This window comes from Rhinoraja longicauda, chromosome 44 (assembly GCF_053455715.1).
Source record: "Rhinoraja longicauda isolate Sanriku21f chromosome 44, sRhiLon1.1, whole genome shotgun sequence".
NCBI lineage: Eukaryota > Metazoa > Chordata > Chondrichthyes > Rajiformes > Arhynchobatidae > Rhinoraja > Rhinoraja longicauda.
Genome location: NC_135996.1, coordinates 3748483 through 3765982, shown reverse-complemented (window position 1 = coordinate 3765982; position 17500 = coordinate 3748483). Strand labels below are relative to the sequence as shown.

Sequence of the window (17500 nt, the reverse complement as noted above, 5' to 3'; positions counted from 1 at the left end):
GACCGAGCGCAGGTGTTGGGCGAAGCGATCGCCGAGCCTGCGTTTGGTTTCGCCGATGTAAAGAAGTTGACATCTGGAGCAGCGGATACAATAGATGAGGTTGGAGGAGGTGCAGGTGAACCTGTCTCACCTGGAAAGACTGTTTGGGTCCTTGGATGGAGTCTTGTATACAATGGAATTTAGAAGGATGAGAGGGGATCTTATCGAAACGTATAAGATTATTAAGGGGTTGGACACATTAGAGGCAGGAAACATGTTCCCAATGTTGGGGGAGTCCAGAACCAGGGGCCACACAGTTTAAGAATAAGGAGTAAGCCTTTTAGAACAGAGATGAGGAAAAACTTTTTCAGTCAGATTCAGTTGTGAATCTGTGGAATTCTCTGCCTCAGAAGGCAGTGGAGGCCAATTCTCTGAATGCATTCAAGAGAGAGCTAGATAGAGCTCTTAAGGATAGCGGAGTCAGGGGGTATGGGGAGAAGGCAGGAACGGGGTACTGGTTGAGAATGATCAGCCATGATCACATTGAATGGCGGTGCGTACAGGCTCGAAGGGCCGAATGGCCTCCTCCTGCGTCTATTGTCTATTGAGTTGAGGGGGGAGGTAAAGGGACAGGTGTTGCATCTCGTGCGGTTGCAGGGGAAAGTGCGCGGGGATGGGGGTGGTTTGGGTAGGAAGGGACGAGTGGACCAGGGAGTTACGGAGGGAACGGCCTCTGTGGAACGCCAATTTGTACCTCTGAGTCCTATTAGAAACATAGAAACATTGGGCTATCCCATACGGGACAAACCAATTTAGCCCAAAATACAGATGTCCCGGCTTATACAGGACTGTTGGCAACCCTAGCCTTCGGTTTTAAACCAGCATCTGCAGTTCGTTCAGGAGTAAACACCCTTGTTATTGTGTGACTTGGAAGCACTTTAACCTTACTTGGTGTTAGTTCTTCACAAAGCGGGTGGCGTTACTATTACAAGCGCTAGATTTGTGTGGTATTTACGCTATCTTATTCCGTCCGACAGCTGGTTTTGTACCGATGGTGCTTCTCGAAGTACTGTATAGGCCCGTGCCAAATTCCAGCGCATAAATAGATCTGTCAGCACCAGGAGCTGAACTGTACACACGAGCCAGAGGGGACACAGCTAGCAGCCTCCGCTGCCAAGGGTAAACGTGTGTCGTAGAGTCCAGCCCGGCAGATGTGGAGCTGCCGAAATGTTTCCCAATCCTCAGTCTCTGCTTCGAGTCTCTGTGCAATAAGATGTCCAGCTTCAAATTTCTGGGCACTCACATTTCGGAGGAGCTAACATGGTCCAATAACACCGCTGCGCTGGTCAAGAAGGCCCAGCAACGACTGTTCTACCTGAGAACACTGAAGAAGTCTGGTCTACACCAACAGCTGCTGACGACAATAGACAATAGACAATAGACAATAGACAATAGAAAATAGGTGCAGGAGGAGGCCATTCGGCCCTTCGAGCCTGTACGCACCGCCATTCAATGTGATCATGGCTGATCATTCTTAATCAGTATCCCATTCCTGCCTTCTCCCCATACCCCCTGACTCCGCTATCCTTAAGAGCTCTATCTCGCTCTCTCTTGAATGTATTCAGAGAATTGGCCTCCACTGCCTTCTGAGGCAGAGAATTCCACAGATTCACAACTCTCTGACTGAAAAAGTTTTTCCTCATCTCTGTTCTAAATGGCCGACCCCTTATTCTTAAACCGTGGCCCCTGGTTCTGGACTCCCCCAACATTGGGAACATGTTTCCTGCCTCTAACGTGTCCAACCCCTTAATAATTTTATACGTTTCGATAAGATCCCCTCTCATCCTTCTAAATTCCAGTGTATACAAGCCTAGTCGCTCCAGTCTTTCAACATATGACAGTCCCGCCATTCCGGGAATTAACCTAGTGAACCTACGCTGCACGCCCTCAATAGCAAGAATATTCTTCCTCAAATTTGGAGACTAAAACTGCATTCTACCGCTGCACCATAGAGAGCATCCTAACACATGGCATCCCTGTGTGGTACCTCAACTGCTCGGAGGCAGAGAGGAGAGCTCTTCAGCGGGTAGTCCGTAGAGCTCAGAGGACCATCGGAACACAGCTACCAGCCTTGGAGGGCACCTACAACATACGATGCCTCAGAAAAGCCACAAAGACTCTTCACACCCCTGCAACAGTCTGTTCGAACTTCTACCATCGGGCAGACGATACAAGGCCTTCTACGCCCGCACCTCCAGACTCAGGAACAGCTTCATAGCTGCTATGAACCGGTCCTGCTGAGCCGGATGGTCACATCGCACAGTGAACCGGCACAGATCTACTTGCACTTTATTCTGTTTTAAAACTGTTCTAATTTGTTTCATTGGGTTGTTGCAGAAGGACCTCTTTGCTCCTATACTCAATGCTGATCATGGCTGATCATCCACAATCAGTAACCCGTGCCTGCCTTCTCCCCATATCCCTTGATTCCACTAGCCCCTAGAGCTCTATCTAACTCTCTCTTAAATCCATCCAGTGAACCGGCCTCCACTGCCCTCTGTGGCAGAGAATCCCACACATTCACAACTCTCTGGGTGAAAAATATGCAAAAAAGTAACGATGATAAAGGAGACTGTTGGTAGCTGTGGGCTAGGTGAAAACGAGTTACAGTCAATGAGACTCAACAAGACGACTTTGAAGCTGGAGTAACTCATGGGGACAGGCAGCATAGTCTGGAGAGAAGGAATGGGTGACGTTTCAGGTCGAGACCCTTCTTCAGACTGAGAGTCAGGGGAGCGTTGGCGGGGCAGAGATAAAATGTAGTCGGAGACAGTTAGACTGGTGGGAGAACTGGGATAGGGGAGTGGATGGAGAGAGAGGGAATGCAAGGGCTACTTGAAGTTAGAGAAGTCAATGTTCATACCGCTGGGGTGTAAGCTACCCAAGCGAAATATGAGGTGCTGTTGGGAATGGGAGGGGGAGTTGAAGTGCTGAGCCACCGGGAGATCAGGTCTAATGGCATGTTGGCCTTCATTGCGAGAGGATTTGAGTTTAGGAGCAAGGAGTTTGCACTTGTACAGGGCCCTAGTGAGACCGCACCTGGAGTACTGTGTGCAATTTTGGTCTCCTAATTTGAGGAAGGATATTCTTGCTATTGAGGGCGTGCAGCGTAGGTTTACTAGGTTAATTCCCGGGATGGCGGGACTGACATTTAACGAAAGACTGGAGCGACTAGGCTTGTATACACTGGAATTTAGAAGGATGAGAGGAGATCTTATCAAAACGTATAAGATTATTAAGGGGTTGGACACGTTAGAGGCAGGAAACATGTTTCCAATGTTGGGGGAGTCCAGAACCAGGGGCCACACAGTTTAAGAATAAGGGGCCGGCCATTTAGAACGGAGATGAGGAATAACTTTTTCAGTTGTGAATCTGTGGAATTCTCTGCCTCAGAAAGCAGTGGAGGCTGATTCTCTGAATGCATTCAAGAGAGAGAGCTAGATAGAGCTCTTAAGGATAGCGGAGTCAGGGGGTATGGGGAGAGGGCAGGAACGGGGTACTGATTGAGAATGATCAGCCATGATCACGGTGAATGGCGGTGCGTACAGGCTCGAAGGGCCAAATGGCCTCCTCCTGCACCTGTTGTCTATTATCCTTCTGCAGAGTCCCTGCTTTCTCCACACTACCTGCCCCTCCACCTATGTTTTAATACGTCACTCCACTTCTAATGCCCCAGTATTAAACATATCTGGTTCATGATTCCCCTCAGTAAAAGATTCACCCTACCGATGAGCCAAAACATTATGACCACAGACAGGCGACGTGAATAACATTGATTATCTTGTTACAATGGCACCTGTCAAGGGGTGGGATATATTAGGCAGCAAGTGAACAGTCAGTTCTTGAAGTTGACGTGTTGGATGCAGGAGAAATGGGCAGGAGTAAAGACCTGAGCGACTTTGACAAGGGCCAAATTGTCATGGCCAGACGACTGGGTCTGAAACGGCAAGGCTTGTGAAACGGCTGCTCAAAGATCTGCTGCTAACGTTTTGGTGCCAGATTCCACAGGACACCTTCAGGGGTCTTGTAGAGTCCGACGCTGTTTTGGCTGCACACTGAGGACCAACAGCATATTAGGCAGGTGGTCGCAATGTTTTGGCTCATCGGTGTAAATGTGACTCCTGAATGACCTTCGGTAGGAGATGAGGAGGAATTTCTTTCGTCAGAGGGTGGTGAATCTGTGGGATTCTTTGCCACAGACGGCTGTGGAGGCCACAAGTCAGTGGGTATTGTTAAGGCAGAGATAGATAGATAGATCCTTGATCAGTGCGGGTGTCAGGGGTTGTGGGGAGAAGGCGGGAGAATGGGGTGGGATATATTAGGGAGCAAGTGAACAGTCAGTTCTTGAAGTTGACGCGTTGGATGCAGGAGAAATGGGCAGGAGTTGGGAGGGAGGGATAGACCAGCCGTGATTGAATGGCGGAGTCGACCCGATGGGCCGAATGGCCTAATTCTGCTCCTAGAACTTATGAACGATAAATAAACATAAGGAACCGTCCTGTAAAAACTTCAAGTCCTGGTTGAATTGTAAATGTTTGTACGAGAGGGCGGTCACGGTGGCACAGCGGGTCGAACTGCTGCCTCACAGCGCCGGAGACCCGGGTTCCATCCCGTCTGTACGGAGTTTGTACGTTCTCCCCGTGACCCGCCTGGGTTTTCTCCGGGCGCTCCGGTTTCCTCCCACACTCCAAAGACGTGCGGGTTTGTAGGTTAATTGGCTTTGGTGTAATTGTAAATTGTCCCCAGTGTGTGTAGGATAGTGTTAGTGTGCGGGGATCGCTGGTGACGTCCATTAAGGATAGTGTGTGGGTCTCCAATGAGGTAGACGGGAGGTCAGGACCGCTCCCTAGTTGGTGAGAGGACGGTTCAGTTGCCTGATAACAGCCGGGAAGAAACTGCCCCTGAATCTGGAGGTGTGCGTCTCCACACTTCTGTACCTCTTGCCCCGATGGGAGAGGGGAGAAGAGGGGGTGACCGGGGGTGAGACTGGGCCTTGATTGTGCTGCTGGCCTTGCCGAGGCAGCGCGAGGTGTAGATGGAGTCGGTGGGAAGGAGGTCGGTTTGTTTGTGCGTGCGTGACGGTCCGGGCTGCTGGCCTTGCCGAGGCAGCGCGAGGTGTAGATGGAGTCGGTGGGAAGGAGGTCGGTTTGTTTGTGCGTGCGTGACGGTCCGGGCTGCGTCCACAACTCTCTGCCATTTTGCTCTTCCTGTATCGGATGGAGCTGTTCCCAAACTAGGCTGGGATGCATCCCGATAAAATGCTTTCCGCAGCGCATCTGTAGAAGTTGGCAAGAGTCGCTGGGGACATGCCAAACGTCCGAAGCTTTCTAAGAAAGTAGGTGTTGGTGTGCTTTCTTGGCATTGCTTCTAGAAGGAATTTTTGCGATGTTTATAGCCTTCAACGATTACATTTAAAGTGGGCTCCCAACCCAGATATGCAACCCAGAAACCAGATATGCATAGAAACATAGAAACATAGAAAATAGGTGCAGGAGTAGGCCATTCGGCCCTTCATCTCTGTTTTCCCCGAGATCTTCGGTTTGCTCCCACGCCCCAAAGACGTGCGGGTTTGTAGGTTAATCGGCTTGGTAAATGTTAAAATTGTCCCTAGTGGGTGTAGGATAGTGTTTAGTGTGCGGGGATCGCTGGGCGGCACGGACCCGGTGGGCCGAAAGGGCCTGTTTCCGCGCTGGGAACATGTTTCCTGCCTCTAGCTTGTCCAATCCCTTAATAATTTTATACGTTTCTATAAGATCCCCTCTCATCCTTCTAAACTCCAGTGTATACAAGCCCAGCCTTTCCAATCTTTCCTCATATGATAGTCCCACCATCCCGGGGATTAACCTCGTGAAACTACGCTGCACTGCCTCAATAGCAAGGATGTCCTTCCTCAAATTATGAGACCAAAACTGCACACAACTGTAGTAGAACCTCGTTGCTCCCAAACTCATTATAAAGGCCAACAAGCCATTAGCTTTCTAAAGAATGAATAAAAGATGTGCAAAAAAATAACAGAAGGTCGACACAAAATGCTGGAGTAACTCAGCGGGTCAGGCAGCCTCTCTGGAGAGAAGGAATGGGTGACGTTTCGGGTCGAGACCCTTCTTCAGACTGATGTCAGGGGAGGGGGGCGGGACAAAGATAGGATGTAGGTGGAGACAGGAAGACAGTGGGAGAACTGGGAAGGGGGAGGGGAAGAGAGGGACAGAGGAACTATCTAAAGTTGGAGAAGTCGATGTTCATACCGCTGGGCTGCAAGCTGTCCAAGCGAAATATGAGATGCTGTTCCTCCAATTTGCACTGGGCCTCACTATGGCACTGGAGGAGGCCCATGACAGAAAGGTCAGACTGGGAGTGGGAGGGGGAGCTGAAGTGCTCAGCCACCAGGAGATCAGGTTGGTTAAGGCGGACCGAGCGCAGGTGTTGAGCGAAGCGATCGCCGAGCCTGCGTTTGGTTTCGCCGATGTAGCGAAGTTGACATCTAGAGCAGCGGATGCAATAGATGAGGTTGGAGGAGGTGCAGGTGAACCTCTGTCTCACCTGGAAAGACTGTTTGGGTCCTTGGATGGAGTTGAGGGGGAGGCAAAGGGACAGGATGGAGTCGAGGGGGAGTTGCCATAGAGGGAGTACAGATTGATCCCTGGGATGGCAGGACTTTCATATGAAGAAAGACTGGATAGACTCGGCTTGAACTCGCTGGAATTTAGAAGATTGAGGGGGGATCTTATAGAAACATATAAAATTCTTAAGGGGTTGGACAGGCTAGATGCGGGAAGATTGTTCCCGATGTTGGGGAAGTCCAGAACAAGGGGTCACAGTTTAAGGATAAGGGGGAAGTCTTTTAGGACCGAGATGATAATTTTTTTTTTCACACAGAGAGTGGTGAATCTGTGGAATTCTCTGCCACAGAAGGTAGTTGAGGCTAGTTCATTGGCTATATTTAAGAGGGAGTTAGATGTGGCCCTTGTGGTTAAAGTGATCAGGGGGTATGGAGAGAAGGCAGGTATGGGATATGTTGTACTTCGTGGTCCGGTACCTGTTGTACCTTTGTTGTGACTCTGGACGGACCACGTGTACACATGTTTAAGATGTTATCATGGTGGAGCTTAACTCCAGGCTGTTTATTCCAAGGCCGCCTGGATCCAGAGTGGCCGCCTAATCACACCAATCACTTATATACACAGGCATACAAAGTAGTCCTTGTGACCAACAAAGTAGTCCTAGCAATATCACAACAGGATACTGAGTTGGATGATCAGCCATGATCATATTGAATGGCGGTGCGTACAGGCTCGAAGGGCCGAATGGCCTCCTCCTGCACCTATTTTCTATGTAAGTAAGGATGATAAAGGAAACAGGCCATTGTTAGCTGTTTGTAGGGTGAAAACAAGAAGTTGGTGTGACTTGGGTGGGGGAATGCTGGGGCTACCTGAAGTTAGAGAAATCAATTCATAACATTGGGCTGTAAGCTGGCCAAGCGAAATATGAGACGCTGTTCCTCCAATTTGCGATTAGCCTCATGCTGGCTATGGAGGAGACTGAAGGGCGGTTTCCACACAGTACGTCTGAAGTTGTTGACTCACAGCGCCAGAGACCAAGGTTCAAGCCTAGCCTCAGGTGCTGTCTGGATGTGGTTTGTATGCCAGATTCCTCTGGTTTCCTCACACATGTAAAAAGTTTATAGGTTAATTGGGCCCTCGTAAATCGAGTGGACGAGCAAGAAGGGAAAGCAGAACTAGCGTGAACAGGTATTCCACCGTCAGCATGGATTCAGTGGGTCGAAGGTCCCGTTTCCATGTAAACTGCTAAAGATAAGTCAAGTCAAGTTTATTTGTCACGTACAAGGACAAGTTGTGCAGTGAAATGAAAGTGGCAACTCCTGCGGATTGTGCTAAAACAATAGACAATAGACAACAGGTGCAGGAGGAGGCCATTCGGCCCTTCGAGCCTGTACGCACCGCCATTAAATGTGATCATGGCTGACCATTCTCAATCAGTACCCCGTTCCTGCCTTCTCCCCATACCCCCTGACTCCGCTATCCTTAAGAGCTCTATCTAGCTCTCTCTTGAATGCATTCAGAGAATTGGCCTCCACTGCCTTCTGACGAGGAGAATTCCACAGATTCACAACTCTCTGACTGAAAAAGTTTCTCCTCATCTCCGTTCTAAATGCCCTTATTCTCAAACTGTGTGGCCTCTGGTTCTGGACTCCCCCAACATTGGGAACATGTTTCCTGCCTCTAACGTGTCCAACCCCTTAATAATCTTATACGTTTCGATAAGATCCCCTCTCATCCTTCTAAATTCCAGTGTATACAAGCCTAGTCGCTCCAGTCTTTCAACATATGACAGTCCCGCCATTCCGGGAATTAACCTAGTAAACCTACGCTGCACGCCCTCAATAGCAAGAATATCCTTCCTCAAATTTGGAGACCAAAACTGCACACAGTACTCCAGGTGCGGTCTCACTAGGGCCCTGTACAACTGCAGAAGGACCTCTTTGCTGTGACAGCGGAGGCGTTTGCCTGACCGTAACAGCTGGAACAGTCCGTTGCTGGGGTGGTAGGGGTCCCCCATAATGTTGCTGGCTCTGGATCTGCACCTCCTGATGTATAGGTTCTGCAGGGGGACGAGTGTAGTTCCCATGGTGCGTTCAGCCGAACGCACTACTCTCTGCAGGGCCATCCTGTCCTGGGCAGAGCAGTTCCCAAACCAGACTGAGATATTGCCGGACAAGATGCTTTCTACAGCCCCAGAGTAGAAGCACTGAAGGATCCTCAGAGACACTCTGAATTTCCTCAGCTGTCTGAGGTGGTAAAGGCGCTGCTTTGCCTTACCCACCAGTGCGGCAATGTGTGTTGTCCATGTCAGATCCTCTGTGATGTGGACTCCCAGGTATTTAAAACTGCTCACCCTATCCACAGTAGACCCATTTATCTCCAGTGGCATGTACATCCTTGGATGTTGAGCCCTTCTAAAGTCCACAATCAGCTCCTTAGTTTTAGTGACATTCAAGAGGAGGCTATTGTCCTGACACCAGAGTGCCAGATCAGCCACCTCCTCCCGGTAGGGTAGGCCTTCTCATCGTTGTCGGAGATCCGGCCCACCACCACAGTGTCATCAGCAAACTTGATGATGGAGTTTGAGTTGAACCTGGCCACACAGTCATGTGTGTACAGGGAGTACAGTAGGGGGCTAAGGACGCAACCCTGGGGGGATCCTATGTTCAGGGTGAGGGAGCTAGATGTGTGTCTTCCCCATCTTGTCCAAAATGCTGGAGCAACTCAGCGGGCCAGGCAGCATCTCTGGAGAGAAGGAATGGGTGACGTTTCGGGTCGAGACCCTTCTTCAGACTGAGAGTCAAGAGGAGACCGAAATACCATCGCAGGCTGCTAAGCACAATTCTCCCAAGATTAGTTACTATGGGGATGTTGTGTTGATAATCCTCAATGCCAGCATCCAATTGTAAGATGCAAAGGCCGGTAGAAATAGATAATGCCAATCTAGGGCAAACAAAACGAGATACGACGAGATCTGGGTGTCCGAGTGCATCAGTCACTGAAAGGAAGCATGCAGGCACAGCAGGCAGTGAAGAAAGCCAATGGAATGTTGGCCTTCATAACAAGAGGAGTTGAGTATAGGAGCAAAGAGGTCCTTCTGCAGTTGTACAGGGCCCTAGTGAGACCGCACCTGGAGTACTGTGCGTAGTTTTGGTCTCCAAATTTCAAGAAGGATATTCTTGCTATTGAGGGCGTTCAGCGTAGGTTTACTAAGTTAATTCCCGGAATGGCGGGTCTGTCGTATGTTGAAAGACTGGAGCGACTAGGCTTGTATATTCTGGAATTTAGAAGGATGAGAGGGGATCTTATCGAAACGTATAAGATTATTAATTGGTTGGACACGTTTGAGGCAGGAAACATGTTCCCAATGTTGGGGGAGTCCAGAACCAGGGGCCACACAGGTTAAGAATAAGGGGTCGGCCATTTAGAACTGAGATGAGGAAAAACGTTTTCAGTCAGAGAGTTGTGCATCTGTGGAATTCTCTGCCTCAGAAGGGAGTGGAGGCCGATTCTCTGAATACATTCAAGAGAGAGCTAGAGGGGATGGGTGACGTTTTGGGTCGAGACCCTTCTTCAGACATGTGCACATATGTGTGTATGTGCACATATACACACTGAACTTTTTATCTCATTTATTATGTTATTTACAGTGTACTAGGTTCACATATTCTGTTGTGCTTCTGCAAGTAAGATTTTTATTGTAGACTAGACAAAGTTGGGCCCAAACCTCTCCTGCATTAGTGCAGCACCCTCTCCTCTCCAACCCCTAGGAGATAGATTTAAACTTTAAAATGTGACTAACTTTAAAAATATAACACCGATTTCAATGAAACTTCTTCCATTAGCACCAAAGGGACGACGGTGAGTAAGGTGGACCTAAAATTGTCGCGCTATCGTGTACCGTTTTGGCTGTAGTTACATAGAAAATAGGTGCAGGAGTAGGCCATTCGGCCCTTCGAGCCTGTACGCACCGCCATTAAATATGATCATGGCTGATCATCCAACTCAGTATCCCGTACCTGCCTTCTCTCCATACCCCCTGATCCCTTTAGCCACAAGGGCCACATCTAACTCCCTCTTAAATATAGCCAATGAACTGGCCTCAACTACCTTCTGTGGCAGAGAATTCCACAGATTCACCACTCTGTGAAAAAAAACTTTCTCATCTCGGTCCTAAAAGACTTCCCCCTTATCCTTAAACTGTGACCCCTTGTTCAGGAACAAAAGTTCAAAACTGAACACCATTCAGAGAGAATCTTTGGATTATTATATAGTTTTAGTATATAGATAGACACAAAATGCTGGAGTATTTCAGTGGGACAGGCAGCATCTCTGGATAGAAGGACAACATTTCATTGTTCTTTCTGGGGCAAATGACATTAAAACACTCTTGACTATCTTGAGAAATGTATAAAAAAAGACACGGCAGCAAACTCCAATGATTACTTTAAAATATTTCAACTTTTATTGAAAACATTAAGTGCACAAAATAAAAGACTTCTTAGAAAAATACAAAATAACCTTTGGCAAGGTGCACAATACTAGCAGAGTGTAGAAAAACAAAACCAAGTAGTTTAAATAAATCTTAATACAAATAACACTTCAACAGCAAAAGTTGCATAACACGAGTGGATCAGGAGACTGACCAGAGACCACAGGCTGAGAGAACCTGGAACAGTGTACCGTGTACAAAACAGTGGAGGCACACTTCAGGACAAAGCAGCCCCATGCATCAAAACGCCTTCACTACCTTCGTTAACACGGCAAAGAGCCCCCAGCACCGAAAAAGGGGCTTGCTTGTGGAGCTCCTGAGAGAGGGAGGATAACTGAGCAAGCGATTTGCAGCCAGAAGCTTAAGGCTTCTCCGAAGGATGGAGCTGGAATCTTGCAACAGTGGGTAGCACGCAGGAGTGGGTTTCTGGTCAGAGATCACACTGGAGTGAAAAATACAAACAGGCAGCACAGCAGCAGTGCGTGATAACAAGGGGCTGCCAATGCTGGTGTCAGAACCAAGGTACACTAAATGCATGGAGTCACGCAGCGAGTCAGGCAACCTCACCTATCCAGGTTTCACTTTTTAAAGAGGTTACTTGAAATTCGAGAAATCAATGTTCTTACCACTGGGGCATTTGCTTCCCCTTTAGCTCCCTCTATCCCTAATGGTGCTCCATCTATCTCACTTCAAAATACAGTCCACACTCTTTTAGAGTCCAGACACAGCGCGGAAACAGGGCCTTTTGGCTCACGGAGTCCACGCCAACCAGCGGTCCCTGTAGACTAACACCACCCTACACACTAGGGACAATTTAAAATTATATTGAAGCCAATCTTGAGTGTGGGAGGAAAAGGGGACATCCATCTGTGGGTTGCAGCAGTTCAAAATTGAACACCATTCAGAGAGAATCTGGATTATTATTATTGCCCCTTATTATTGACCCACTGTGGCACGGTGGCGCAGCGGTAGAGTTGCCGCCTTACAGCAAATGCAGCGCCGGAGTCTCGGGTTCGATCCCGACTACGAGCGCCGTCTGCACGGAGTTTGCACGTTCTCCCCGTGACCTGCGTGGGTTTTCCCCGAGATCTTCGGTTTCATCCCACACTCCAAAGATGTGCAGGTTTGTAGGTTAATTGGCAGGGCAAATGTAAAAATTGTTCCTAGTGTGTGTGTCGGATAGTGTGGGGATCGCTGGGCGGCGCGGACCCGGTGGGCCAAAGGGCCTGTTTCCGCGCTGTATCTCTAAATCTAAAAATGAACACCATTCAGAGAGAATCTTTGGATTATTATTATTGTCCCTTATTCTCATTTCAAGCCGGGGGTTTGGATTCAACTGCTTGTCCTGCCCCAGCTGGGGAAGGGTTGCAGTGACTGTCAGACTACTGCGTGCCCAGCAGGCAGCTTCCCTGTGGCCCTGCACCAAAACGTGGCACTGCCAGCTTACAAAATACCTGTCAGTTTTAAGGCAAACTGATTTTTTCCCCCCACAAAAACACCTTAGATTAAATGAGGCCCCAAACGTAGCTGGCAACACCCGTGATGAGCGACTACCGAGCAGTGTGGGCTCCTCGCGACACTCAGCGCTTTCAGAGAATCGCGACGTAACTGTGATTCGAATGCCTGATTGTTGGAGTCAATGTCAAGGCTTTATACATGGAGTGATACCTCCTCCCCTCTTCACTGGCACTGTGCAGTGCCCTCCGCCTCAGGGGCTCTGCCCGACAAGCACCTCGTGACAGCCGACCGTAATTTAGACGCGAGTCCGAGATAATATCTTTAAATATGTCCTCGCTCCGTACGACACCTCACTGCACAGGGATCTCGCTGTTCCCATTCTCATCCACCTGTTGATACAGAAAAAGGGGAGAAATTCGTCACATCCCTGCCAGGATCAAGCGGATTCAAGTGCGGCAGTACAGAGCTGAGTGCGTGAGTTTAGCTTTAGCTTCCAGCACAGAAACAAGCCAATGTCTCGCACTAATTCTGGACCCAACATGGAATTAAACAATCTCGAGGAATGGCTAAAAGCTCGTTTGCTTTCAGAGCTTCAAAGGCTTTATCTTTGCCTCAAAGCGCAGCGGTAGAGTTGCCGCCTTACAGCGAATGCAGCGCCAGAGACCCGGGTTCCATCCCGACTACGGGCGCCGCCTGTATGAGTTTGTACGTTCTCCCCGTGACCTGCGTGGGTTTTCTCCGAGATCTTCGGTTTAGACAATAGGTGCAGGAGGAGGCCATTCGGCCCTTCGAGCCAGCACCACCATTCAATGTGATCATGGCTGATCATTCTCAATCAGTACCCCGTTCCTGCATACCCCCTGACTCTGCTATCCTCAAGAGCTCTATCTAGCTCTCTCTTGAATGCATTCAGAGAATTCACAACTCTCTGACTGGAAAAGTTTTTCCTCATCTCCGTTCTAAATGGCCGACCCCTTATTCTTAAACTGTGGAATGGGGCCGTTTTACAGGGGGGGGTAAACCCGCAAGCTTGTACGGGCAGTATAAGAAAATAACTGCAGATGCTGGTACAAATCGATTTATTCACAAAATGCTGGAGTAACTCAGCAGGTCAGGCAGCACTGACCTGCTGAGTTACTCCAGCATTTTGTGAATAAATCAGCTTGTACGGGCACATGTCTGGGACCATTGTGATGCTTACCAGGTTGCAGACAGGTGGGAAGGAGTAGTCGAAGGGGGACTTCATGAAGATGGGGCTCTCTGGGACCCCATCACTCTCGTCCAGCAGTGGGGTGGTAGGGCACTCCATCCGGTGGTTATCCTTAAAGGACGAATCTGGAGATCAAGAAAGGAGGCGGACGGGTTAGGGCGAGGGAGGTGGAGGTGGACGCGTGTTGAACAGTGAGACAAGGCGGTAAGGGGTGGCTTACCGGACATGGATTGTGGGAAGGCCATGTGTGGCCAGCTCATGCTGTTGTAGCTCATGCTGTTGGAGTTCATGCTGCAGTCGCTGGCCATGCTGCTCGACCTGCTGTCCAAGCCGCTGTACGGGATGGTGCCGATCACCAGCGGCAGGTCCAGGATCAGCTTCTTGCTGCCGGGAATGTGGACGTAAATCTACAGGAGGGAGAGAGAGAGGAACACCAGCCGTCAGTTACGGACAGTCCCAAACACGCGGGATGTAGTTTAGCCCAGAGAGCAAACCTGTCGTTCAGTCACCCTGACCCCGGCAATCTCAGACCAAAGCCACTTCCCCATCAAGAGTCAAGAGTGTTTTATTGTCATATATCCCAAAACGCAACATCGAATCGCAAAGATGTGCAGCTTTAGACACGAGGTGCAGGAGGAGGCCATTCGGCCCTTCGTGCCTGTACGCACCGCCATTCAATGTGATCATGGCTGATCATCCTCAATCAGTACCCCGTTCCTGCCTTCTCCCCATACCCCCCGACTCCGCTATCCTTGAGCTCTATCTAGCTCTCTCTTGAATGCATTCGGAGAATTGGCCTCCACTGCCTTCTGAGGCAGAGAATTCCACAGATTCACAACTCTGACTGATTTGTAGATTGATTCACTTTTGAAAATTGCCTTTGGTGTGTAGAATTGAACTATAGTGTACGTGTGATCGCTGGGCAGCCCAGACTCTGTGGGCCAAAGGGCTTGTCTCCACACTATCGCTAAGAACTAAACTTTAAAAAAAAACAAAGACAAACACAAAATGCTGGAGTAACTCAGCAGGTCAGGCAGCATCTCGGGAGAGAAGGAATGGGTGACGTTTCGGGTCGAGACCCTTCTTCAGACTGAAGAACATCACCCATTCCTTCTCTCCCGAGATGCTGCCTGACCCGCTAAGTTACTCCAGCATTTTGTGAATAAATACCTTCGATTTGTACCAGCATCTGCAGTTATCTTCTTATACTCTTGAAGCTGCCCTCTCTATCAGGACAAGCATGAGACCGCTCTCCCCCCCCCCCACCCCTTCCCTCACACCACACTCACCAGCAGGGAGTACTCCAAGCGCAAGATGCTGCAGTCGATTGAGGGCTTGACGGTGGGGACGCGGAGGCACTTGCTGCACCAGGAGTCCGACATCCCCGAGATGATGTGGTTCCCTCGGACACAGCTCAGCTTCTCCTTCACCACCTTGGTGCTGTTGTTCACCAGGTAGGTCTGCTTGGCCAAGATGGCAGCCTTGGGCACGATGATCCTCGAGCAGTTGTTCTGGAACTGGGCGTTGATGCAGATCTCATCGCCTGCTCGGGGGGAGAGAGAGGCGCATCGATTAGACAACGGGCAATCGTTCGCGTCGGAGGTGGGGAGGGAAGAATAATAATAACAACAATACATTTCATTTGTATAGCGCTTTTCTGGAAACTCAAAGACGCTTTACAGAGTAAGTAAAACATAAAAATAAATAAATAAACGAACAAAATAAAGAAGGATAAGGAGAAGCGACAGTCAGTGGTTGGAGGCAGTGTTGAACAGGTGAGTCCTAAGTGATGTTTTGAATGTGGTGAGTGAGGAGGAACCTCTGATGGTCTGAGGTAGTGAGTTCCAGAGGGTGGGAGCAGCGATGGAGAAAGCCCTGTCCCCCCAGGATCTGAGTTTGGTCCGGATGGGGGGGGGGGGAGACAGGAGGTTAGGTTGCGGGTGGGTGTGTCTGTGGAGGAGGTCAGTCAGGTAGGATGGGGCCAGGTTATGGAGGGCTTTGTAAGTCATGAGGATTTGACATCGATGGTCTTTGCTGGTCTCCAGCAGTGGCAGTGCCTCCTGGTCAACGAAGGCCTTGACCAGGTAGCACACCACTCCGTGTGAACAGAACAGCAGGGTAATTCTGTAAAGAAAGGCAGGATACGACAGTTACCTTGGCAATAGCCTTTCCGGTCAATCTTGGCTGCGATGCACACGTAGCCATCAGCAAGGAAGAAACAGGTCAAGTTCTTCTTGTTGGAGCCACCAACTGGGGACTGAAAGAACAGGAGAATCATAAGTCGATATATCATCGCACTCAAGCCAACTCTACCCCATTTAATACAATGAAAAGGAATCGCAGGTTGCTGGATACGACCATCGATAAGACGAAGGTATTTATTCACAAAATGCTGGAGTAACTCAGCGGGTCAGGCAGCATCTCAGGAGAGAAGGAATGGGTGACGTTTCGGGTCGAGACCCTTCTTCAGACTGGAGAACATGGGCAGGTGATATCAGGGCCACTCTTTAGATTTAGAGATACAGTGCGGAAACAGGCCTTTCGGCCCACCGTGTCCGCACCGCCCAGCGATCCCCGCACACTAACACTATCCTACACACACTAGGGACAATTTTTACATTTACCCAGTCAATTAACCTACAAACCTGTACGTCTTTGGAGTGTGGGAGGAAACCGAAGATCACGGAGAAAACCCACGCGGGTCACGGGGAGAATGTACAAACTCCGTACAGACGGCGCCCGTAGTCGGGATCGATCCCGAGTCTCCGGCGCTGCATTCACTGTAAGGCAGCAACTCTACCGCCGCGCCACCTATTCATTTTGTCCAGAAATGCGGCCTGAACTAGGGAATTACTCCAGCATTGTGCATCTGCCCAAAGTGAGAGAGAGAGAGCGAGAGACGTCTGACACTCACCAGTAGGTTTGGTGTGTTGACATCGATGGGCTCCACCACCTCAAAGTCTTTGCTGGTCTCCAGCGGTGGCAGTGCCTCCTGGTCAACAAAGGCCTTGACCAGGTAGCACACCCCTCCGTACTTCCCTTTAAAGGATGGGGGAAGAGGCCTGCCGGAGGAAGGAGCATTTTAGAGATCATGGCACCAACGAGGCGGAATTAGTGACGAGGACAAAGAGCATCGGCCAGCCCCGGAGAGGACAAAAGATCTGCTCACCCTTTAGGCAACTGGAAGGTGAAGCTGTACTCGTACATTTCCCCCGACTGGAGCAACATGCAGCCACTGGCATCTGCAAAAGGCAAGGAGATGATCAGCATCAGGGGCCACAACACCCTGCTCACAACAACCACCCTTTACCAGGCAAACGACTCGCCTCCCTGCCCCGACTCAGCACAGAACCAGGGCAACAAACCATCCTCTACCCTGAATCCCCCATCACCAGGACAACTAACCCTCTGCCCACCCTTCACTAGTGTCAACTAGCAATTAGCCCCTTGCCCACCCTTCACCAGGGGCAATTAACACTTTGAATATCCCATCCCAAGGACAATTAGCCCCTTGACCACCGTTTTCCAGGACACTTAACCCCTTGAATCCCCCATCTCCATCCTCCTTGAATTCCCCCCATTTCCAGGACAATTAACCAGCTTGAATCGCACACCCCCCAGGGCAATTACCCCCCTCATCCTCAGGACAACTAGCCCAACCTGCCCAACCTGCCCACCCTTTCCTAGGACAATTAAACAGTTTAAATCCCCTCCCCCAGGGCAATTAACCCCTCAGGGCAA

General features: G+C 49.7%; 1 protein-coding gene across 1 annotated transcript; it reads right to left on the bottom strand.

Moving 5' to 3' along the window:
- Positions 1–11041: 11041 nt before the first annotated feature.
- LOC144612282 (thioredoxin-interacting protein-like) lies at positions 11042–17044 on the bottom strand. The gene is made up of 7 exons (XM_078431851.1): positions 16929–17044; positions 16674–16821; positions 15914–16016; positions 15049–15302; positions 13980–14166; positions 13751–13884; positions 11042–12938 (listed from the first exon to the last, which is right to left on the bottom strand). Exons 1-7 carry the CDS (start codon positions 17027–17029, stop codon positions 12900–12902), a joined length of 966 nt encoding a protein of 321 aa, XP_078287977.1. The 5' UTR covers positions 17030–17044; the 3' UTR covers positions 11042–12899.
- Between the last annotated feature and the right edge of the window lie 456 nt (positions 17045–17500).

Bases quoted from the DNA above. Each gene is read 5' to 3' on its own strand.
- LOC144612282 (XM_078431851.1), bottom strand. From the start codon at position 17,029: ATGCTGATCATCTCCTTGCCTTTTGCAGATGCCAGTGGCTGCATGTTG. The intron at 14,167-15,048 runs GTGAGTGTGGTG...TCCCTCCTGTAG, and splicing joins GCTTGGAGTACTCCCTGCTG to ATTTACGTCCACATTCCCGG. The intron at 13,885-13,979 runs GTAAGCCACCCC...CTTGATCTCCAG, and splicing joins CTTCCCACAATCCATGTCCG to ATTCGTCCTTTAAGGATAAC.